The following is an 8,738-nucleotide window of genomic DNA, read 5'->3' as shown; positions in this document are numbered from 1 at the left end:
CCGCGAGCTTTTACCACCCCACCGCACGAGTGGCTTCGTGCGTCCAAAATGCTATGCAGAAGACATCTCCATGGGAGAGATTCAGTTCTTTAACAGAATTTAATTCTTAAACTTTGGTTGCCTTCAACAGATTGGCATGGTAGGCAATGTGTTCGCCCACGAATGTGGATATATAGAAGTAGCCATGATCGTAGCCTTCGCGCTGCTTGTAGATGGTCTGAATATGTTCGTTGGAGTCGGCGGCCGCTAGTAGATTCTCCGGCAGCAGCTGCTTGGCGGCAAGGAAGTTATCCGCCAATCCCTGGTCGATGAACAGCTCCTGGGGCGTGCTCTCGTACTGGGAGACCAGTCGGGTGGCATCCCACTGGTCCCAGTCGGCCTTATTAGCGCCAATGTAGCCGGTGAGGGCCTTTTGGCCCCATGCACCCTCCGAGGGATTGGCAATGGGGGCAAATGCCGAGACCGATTTGTAGAGGCCAGGGTTCTTCAGGGCGCAGATCAAGGCACCGTGTCCACCCATGCTGTGGCCAAAGATGCCACGTTTTCCGGCCGCCACTGGGAGATTGGCATTGACCAATTCAACAAGTTCTTCCGTGACATAGCTGTACATCTTGTAGTGCTTCGACCAGGGCTCCTGCTTGGCATCGACATAGAAACCGGCACCGCTTCCGAAATCGTACGCATCATCCTGTCCCTCCAGTTGGATGCCACGGGGCGAGGTGTCTGGATTGACCACGATGAGCCCGTGCTGGGCGGCGTACTTCTGGAAGCCGCTCTTCTGTATGAAGTTCTCGTGCGTGCAGGTGAGGCCGCTCAAGAAGAATAGCACCGGGCAGGGCGTCTTATCTTCAAGGGCAGCGGCCGGCAGAAACACTCCAAAGGTCATGTCGCAGTCCAGCGTTTTGGAGCTGTGCTGGTAGACGCGCTGCTCGCCTTCGAAGCATTTTACACTGGAAATCAGCTCGAGCATCATGTTCTGCAAGTGATATAGTCGATTCAGTATATTTAATTCAGTTAATTTATGGAAAACTAACAAATTTACGTGTTGTTGTTGTTTCAAAAATATGGATGTGCAATTATTAGTATATCAATATATCGATCTATATTTTAGGTTGATGATATCGGTATTTTTGTGCGATAAGCTGACCTTCTCGGCGTTTTATTTTGAATATAAGGTCTCTGGTTACAGATATTTACACCTGTGGCTTTTAAAGGTTGCCTGACGCTTGCAATGTGGCTCGGACTTATATTGGGCTAACCAATGTTTCACAACATGTATCCATATAAAAAATAGAATGGCGATGAAATTTTAAAATTCTAACAGCCGTAAAGTCACTGGACATGAAATATCGATACATATTGTATATTTTCATCGGAACAACCAAGTGCCTGTTAACGCACTGTTATCATAGCATCCATGTGCATGTTAGCGCAATGTTAACATTAATTTACTCGTTGCACAGCACTACCGATTTTACCACCAAAATATCTGAATTTTTAAGAAAACAATTAATATTTAACAAAAAGAAACACATTTAAAGTTATAAGATGTCGGAGGAACCGCCAACCACCTCAGCCTTTGGCTTCAAGAAGCGCAACATCAACAGAGGAGCGGCCATGCGCCGCAAAAAGGAGAGCAGCAGCAGCAATGATTCAGGTACGTCCCGGCTTACCGCCAAACAAGAAAAACATTGCAATAATGTTCAAAAACATAGCCAAGAGCAGCGATGAGGAGACACAGAACAAGGCCAGTGCTCTTGTGCGGGCCGAGAACCGAGGCAAACGAACAAATCCCAATTTTCAGAGCACCAAGACGGTGGGCAAGGCCAAGCGATTGGCGGGAGTCGCAACGGAGGCCACATCCAGCGACGGCAAATCGGAAGATGATGGACTGGGGGTGGCATACAAATCAAAACGTGAGGCGCTGCCCAGTGGCCCCCAGGATCAGGGTGCCACTTCAGTCAACGAAATGGACACGGAGCTGGATCGCGACGCTCAGGCGATACATGCCCGGGCCCTGAAGATTAACGAGGAACTGGAGGGCAAGGCCGACGACAAGATCTACCGTGGCATCAACAACTATGCCCAGTACTACAAGAAGCAGGACACGGTGGCGGGTAATGCCAGCTCGGGAATGGTGCGCAGCGGACCCATTCGGGCGCCGGCCCACCTCAGGGCCACCGTCCGCTGGGACTACCAGCCGGATATCTGCAAGGACTACAAGGAGACGGGCTACTGTGGCTTTGGCGACAGCTGCAAGTTCCTGCACGACCGTAGCGACTACAAGGCCGGCTGGCAGCTGGAGGCCGATCACGAGGCGCAACGTCGCGGCGACTGTGAATCGGATGGCGACGATGGCAAGTACGAGATACACTCGGACGAGGAATCGCTGCCCTTCAAGTGCCACATATGTCGCCAGAGCTTTGTCAATCCTGTGGTGACCAAGTAAGGGAATTCCCTAATCTATATCTGACCGCTATTGATATTTCGACTTCTACATTTTACAGATGCAAACACTATTTCTGTGAGAAGTGCGCTCTGGCGCAGTACAAAAAGTCGCAACGCTGCATAATTTGTTCGCAGCAGACGAATGGCATTTTTAATCCGGCCAAAGAACTGATAGAACGCCTCAAAGCGAATCCCATGGAATCTGGCGATAGCGAGGACGAAGCTGCAGCAGGAGAAGAGCACCACCAGCAGGCGGATGAGAAAACTCAGGAGATTTCCTCTGAAGATAGCGATTAAGAATAATGTAATTTGTATAAAACTCAGGTTCCAATTCAAATTCCAAAACGTGTACCTGAGGATGTACTGTATAGTGAGGAGAATGTTCCGATCGCTTGAAGAAAAGCTACGCCCTATGGGAGGAGAAAACAAGAATAGAGACTAAAAACAGACGGACAGACCGACCTGGCAATATCGACACCCCTTTTTAATGGGAGTCCTGCGTTTATTGTGTATAGAACTCACCGCTGTTATAATATGGCCAAAGCTAAGCACTCCCAGAGTCTTTTTTGGCGGGTTATATAAAAAGGCGAAGCTACTCCTTCCACTGATGCTCGGGAGCCTAAACGATGGGTTATTAGCATGCAGCTTCAAACGAGGTTTTTTGCTCATTCCAGAGGGTGTCTTGAATGTTACAATAAATTTTTATGCTGACAGCCGTGGGGGTAATGGGAAAAATAGTAGAATTTCACTGGCATAATGTTGACATTTAGGTCTACGAAAAGATCAGGACTTGAACTTTCTTTCTGGGCTGGACTGGAATGGACCTCTCTGCTCTATCTCTATCTCTCTGAGCGGCAATCAAGCGCAAAACAATCAAAAGAACACAAATTGAAGAGCCATCTCCTTGGACTTGCTGAGCGGCGAAAGTCAAGCGCAATTTTATATCCATAATTCAATTGGCAGAACTTTCATTTCCGGTCTTGTGCGCCTCAACAAACACACACACACACAGCTACACAGACACAGAGAAACAGAGGGGAAAAGGAAAAGAGGAAAGAGAGTTTTCCGTGGGGGAATGAGTGAGTTTATGGTGGTATTTCCTTTGACTGCTGCTGCTTTGGCACACTAAAATCAGAAAATCTCCTGCCAAAACTTCAGCCTTGCCGCATTGTTCACTAGCACAAAGCCAGAATATTGCCCAATTGTAACGAATCGAAGCAGAAAGCCACACACAAACACACACATTCTCCCTGTGCGCCTCATCCTTCCAGCAGAAACTCTGGGGCATGCAAAATATGAGACTGAGCACATAAGCTCCTAAAAACAATGCAGCTGCAAAGGGCTGCCGCACTGAAAAGTTGATGCTTGCTTCCATCTACGCAGTAGATGGCTCTGGGCCCACAAATCACCGGGAGAGACGGCGAGAGATAGAGTTGCCACAATGTCGGACGCGGGTTCTGCATCAAGGAGCTGCAGTGCTTTCGATGCCATCGCTGTGGGGCATGTCAAAGGCCCCAAAGATTAGAAAACACGATGCATTTGACTATATATTGGCAATATCTATTTCTGATTACAAGTCGAATCAAGTCGTGAAGAATCCTCCTAAAGCGTGTCTCTCAAAAAGAAATTAATCGCACGCTCAAGTCACGTTCGCTGTTCGCCTCACATTTTATGTGCCACTCACTTATTGGCAATGGATAATTGAATGACAAAGTCGTGCATGATGAACGAACGCGTAGTCCTAATTGAGTGGGAAAGAAAGATGTACAGGAGAGCAATCATCACCCACAGAGACTCGAATAAAATGAGCGTGAAATCAGTTTTAATTATTTCCATAAATGTCAAAGCGGGCCCCATACGTGAGAGTCTTGGAATTTTATAGTTCCTTCAGCAGCAGCAGCAGCAGCAGCTTTGATTGCCAAAGCGGAAATGGGTAATGGGGATATCGCGGAGGGCTTTCAGAAGTTTTCCGCCTAATTAGGAAGTGGAAATTAGTGTACCGCTACCCACACGATTGCCTTTTGGCCCCAATGTAATTAAGCGTTAAATGCGTTTAACGCCTTGAGAAAATCGACTCTCTCCTAGTTTTCTTTTGCGTATATATTTCTATGGTGCTGCCAGGATCATCCTGTTCTTGTTGTTGGCTTTTAACACACTTTGTGAGGGTATAAGGATTTGGCAGCTTTCAATCATCGAACATCATCTTGGTAACAACTTTTAGATTTTAAGACAGACAATTCTTAGTGAAAATACCTCCATTCTTTTTAGGACGATAGTCCAATCAAATTATTGAATTAAAAGCATTTGGCTATATCCTATAGTCTGTCATAGAAACCTTTGGTACTATATCCTCCATACTAAAGCCTAATCTAAGAGGGTATCCAATGGGTGCTTCGGTCCTTTAGATTTATTCTTAATTTCTGTGTATCTTTGTGTGTACAGCTGTATATATGTATGTGTCTGTATCTGTGTTGTCTTTGAGGTAGCTGTCTGCACGTCTTCCTGTGCTGCTGCTTGCTGTTTGTTTTCATTCGCTTTTATTTATTGGCTTCTAATGTCATTGACTATTATCCCTTAGGGCCGGCACCAGAGTCCAGGAAACGACTCCCCTTCCACCGCATCCCTACTCCACTCCCGCCCCCCGTGACTTGGAGCTCAAGTTGTCGCTTATTGTGTCAATTATCATTAATTTCTAAATGCTCTCTTGTCTTCACCGAAGGTTGTCGCACCTTTTTGAATGATACTCCCACCCCCCACAGCCTCCCATCTGAGGCTCCCATCATGGATAGAAGGACGTGTCCTGGCCATGCTGACAATGTTACCCTGGGCCATATAAATTGTTATTGCCTGTCCATGGGATGTAGGACTCTGTGTCTGGACTTTCTTAAAGTTGACCAAAACTCCATTTGGCATCGTAGTTTGTGGGGCGTGGCCGCCAGCAGTATTTATGCTTCGGTTCTTGATAATTTATTATCCATTGGAGAGCGGTTTTCGGATCCACAACTCAACGAAGTGCTACATTGTTACCCAACCAAGGGAAATATTTAAAATTTCAATTGAATGTCTGTTTAATTATTGTATAATTTAACTCCACACTGGGCTTTGGCCATAAATAATCGCCAACAACATTATTAAGCCACCGCAGATATCCAGCCTCATTAATCTTTCACTTTAAATAGCCCCCGCACGGCCACGACCAAACCAATTAAATCCCAATTTAATGAGATAACAATTTATGAAAATCCACAAATTGAATGGCAAAATGAAACGATTCCCTAAGCAAAACAAAAGACCAAAAAGGGAGAGTTTGGGTGATAGGTTTTATATTGAAAGTAGTAAAGATTCGAAAATCCGCGTACAAATCACAAGAAGAAGTACTATTCACAGATTTCTAAAAACATTTGAATATACCAATCCTTTTATTTGCTAAATATCTGCATTAAATTCTCCGCCATTTCTCGAATCCGTTCTTTCAGACTTCCTCAAGAACAAAGATCAGACATCTCTTGGTAAATCTGTTTGCCAATATGTAACCCATGCGAAACTTGGGAAACCACACAAATTTGTGTCTCCGCAACCGCAATGTTAATTTATAGCAAACATTTTGTTTGGAACACCAAAACAGCATCTTTGACACTTGCAGTTCTCGTTCTGGGGGGTCCTGGCTGGTTGGATGGCACGGGTCCAAAGGCGTCTGTGGCACACAGAAAAAGAAAGTTTTCTTCGAAAACAAAAAAGCACTCGACATGTCCGGCCACAAGAATGGCCTGTCATTGGTTAGCCGCAAATGCAAATAAAGATAAAATGCAAAGTGGGCAAAAACTGGCCAAATGCATCCAAAAGGAGAGGGGATGTTGCGATCCTGGGATACAGAACCAACAGTGAACAAATCGCTGCCACTTTTGCGCCATTTTTGAATTGATGTTAGTCGATTTCTTGTTCTCTCAGCCCCAGATACCGTCCCCCTGCCACTTGGTTTACGACTTTACGAGAGTCGAGTGTCGCCTTCTTTTGGTTTCTGGGAGGCACAAAGTTTTCCCTGCACTTTATGATTTTTGTGCAAAACTTTTGTCAGTTCTCGGCCTTGTGCTTCGCCTCTGTTTGTGGCCCTTTCACTGGCTCTTGGCTCCGGCTTTCATTTATTGGCAGAACCAGATGCCTTTTGGCCTCCATATTGATGTTTATTATACTCCCCGAAACGTATAAAGAAAACCCAGCCCGTATTCAAAAAAAGAACACAACATCACAACGTAACAAAAATATAATAATACTCATAATAAGGTAACAAAACTTTCTGGCATTCCCTTTCGCTGGGATTCCCTTCTTTTCAATTGTGTGTAAAGTTGGTAAAAAATCAATATTTTCTTTATTGTTGTTGTTAAAATTGATCTTTATCGGAGATAAAAATAAATTGAAGTTCGAATTACGATTCCTGTGGAGGAGAACATATTTTGTTATTCGGAATAACTTATGATGTCAGGGAGAGGAAAAACTCTGATTGAGATTCAAGACTACAGATTCGGGGGAATGGAATTTTGTAAATCTTTAGGCATTTTATAGAAAGGATAGATCCATCCATTATTTCTTCTATTAAACCGCATTAAACACGCAAAAGTCAGTCACCAATAAACCCACCAAAAGGCTTTTCTCCAAATAAAATCCCATCAAAAGCTACAGCCATTAAAAAAACCGTGTCCTAATGTAATGTTAACACCTTGCCCGTGGATATCCACCAACACGAATGTTGCCTATCCTCGTGTGAAATCGGGGGGCATTCAACGTATCCTGTGCACAGTTACAACTTCCGGTCAGGCACACACAAATGAGCTACAAAATACATACACCACCCACATGCCACACGCCACACGGCACTCCCCTAAACATCTCTTAGATATAACAACATGAGATTGCAATAATCAGGGAGGACACAGAGACAAAAGAAACAACAATGAAATGTCCGGGCCATAAGCAAATGAGGCTATTTGTTGGGATAAACCAGAGACAGAGAAAGGCCAAGAGATAGAGGTAGAAGAAAGGAAGGAAAGGAAAGACAGAGAGAGAGATAGGGAAATCCCATTGTCCAGTCTAAAAAGTTTCAATAAGGAAATATGTGTGCAAATAAAATAAATGAAAAGTGTCTAAAAATTTCAGTTTAATAAGCTCAAGAATGGAAAGAACAAAAAGCACAAAAGTTTTTCAAACTATTAGATGTGTATCTGTGTGTGGGTTCATGCACATATGTGTATTAGCGTGTGTGTGTCGGTGTCAGGGGATTTTGGTGTTGACAGTTTTGTGAGAGTTTGAACAACAAGTTGCCATTTTCCCCCATTTCCCAATGGTTTGGCCAGAGACTAAGCTGAAAATATTTTCATTATAAACTTTACGACAGGTTTTCTTTTCTATATATATGTGTGTGTGTGTGTGTTAGCGAACGGAAACGGAAATGCGCCATTAACTGGCAAGTCAAGCTTATTAGCTGCAACAAAAAATAATAAGCTGCAAAGTTATGTTGCAATTGTGGCATATTTTCTTCCACAGAGAGAGAGAGAGAGAGAGACTCTAAGAGTATGTACCAGTATGTGTGGGTATGTGTATCTGTGTGTGTGTGTCCATTGTGGTGTGCCTCTGATGGTTGTGTGCGTTTGTTGGAAAATTCTTTGCTACTTACTGACTTGGCTTTTTGCACTTTTCTTTCTTCGAGAAGAACTTTTCTCCTCATTGTGTCCGTCTGTCTGTTTGCCTGCCTGTAAGGATGTCTGACAGCCAAGGACAACATGCCAAAGGGGACATCCTTTCTTTACTTCTTCTCTGCAAGAGAAAGACCCACCAAGATAGAGAGAGAGAGAGCAAATTCAAGTTAATTTTATTTTTAAAATCGTGCTACAATATGTTCTCAGTCTTTGTTGAAAATGACCCAATGGTTCCACACAGCCACTGTCTTTTGCCTGATGGTTTGACTTCTTCCCACAGCTGCCTTTGGGCTGCTGGCAGTGGGAAATGATTATGAGAATGGCAATGGTAGCTGGAGCTGTGAATGGTAGCTGTGAACTAAGGAGTCAGACAGTGAAAATGTGTGGACAAGACACTGAAAACTTGACAAATTGAGAAAATGTGATAGAGGCTACTCACCAGAAGGTCTCGAAATGCGCTTCCTAATAGTTTATGTGTTGGCAAAAGAAAGAGTTTTATGGCTGCTAGATAAAGAGGTTTCTTATGTTCAGAGATATTCCATAAAACCTCGCTGCTTTTCCCATTGTTCGTTTAGTGGCCAACCCTTCTATTGTCAGTCC

General features: G+C 44.2%; 2 protein-coding genes across 4 annotated transcripts; one reads left to right on the top strand and one right to left on the bottom strand.

The window, feature by feature from the left end:
* Positions 1-80: 80 nt before the first annotated feature.
* On the bottom strand, positions 81-3,172 carry LOC108157028 (S-formylglutathione hydrolase). 3 transcript variants are annotated; one of them, XM_017288839.2, is made up of 2 exons: positions 2,971-3,172; positions 81-976 (listed from the first exon to the last, which is right to left on the bottom strand). In XM_017288839.2, exons 1-2 carry the CDS (start codon positions 3,115-3,117, stop codon positions 107-109), a joined length of 1,017 nt encoding a protein of 338 aa, XP_017144328.2. In that variant the 5' UTR covers positions 3,118-3,172; the 3' UTR covers positions 81-106. The 3 variants fall into 3 exon arrangements, with proteins under 3 accessions (XP_017144328.2, XP_017144329.1, XP_017144330.1); XM_017288840.2 differs by lacking the exon at positions 2,971-3,172 and adding an exon at positions 1,035-1,137; XM_017288841.2 differs by lacking the exon at positions 2,971-3,172 and adding an exon at positions 1,043-1,060.
* Positions 1,440-2,785, top strand: LOC108157027 (E3 ubiquitin-protein ligase RNF113A). Its single transcript, XM_017288838.2, has 3 exons — positions 1,440-1,657; positions 1,716-2,445; positions 2,508-2,785. The coding sequence occupies exons 1-3, from the start codon at positions 1,549-1,551 to the stop codon at positions 2,743-2,745; spliced, it is 1,077 nt and encodes a 358-aa protein (XP_017144327.1). The 5' UTR covers positions 1,440-1,548; the 3' UTR covers positions 2,746-2,785.
* Positions 3,173-8,738: the final 5,566 nt, after the last annotated feature.

Source organism: Drosophila miranda, chromosome 2 (genome assembly GCF_003369915.1).
Source record: "Drosophila miranda strain MSH22 chromosome 2, D.miranda_PacBio2.1, whole genome shotgun sequence".
Taxonomy (NCBI): Eukaryota; Metazoa; Arthropoda; class Insecta; order Diptera; family Drosophilidae; genus Drosophila; species Drosophila miranda.
The sequence above is the reverse complement of the archived record's forward strand: the minus strand, read 5'-3'. Positions and strand labels throughout refer to the sequence as shown.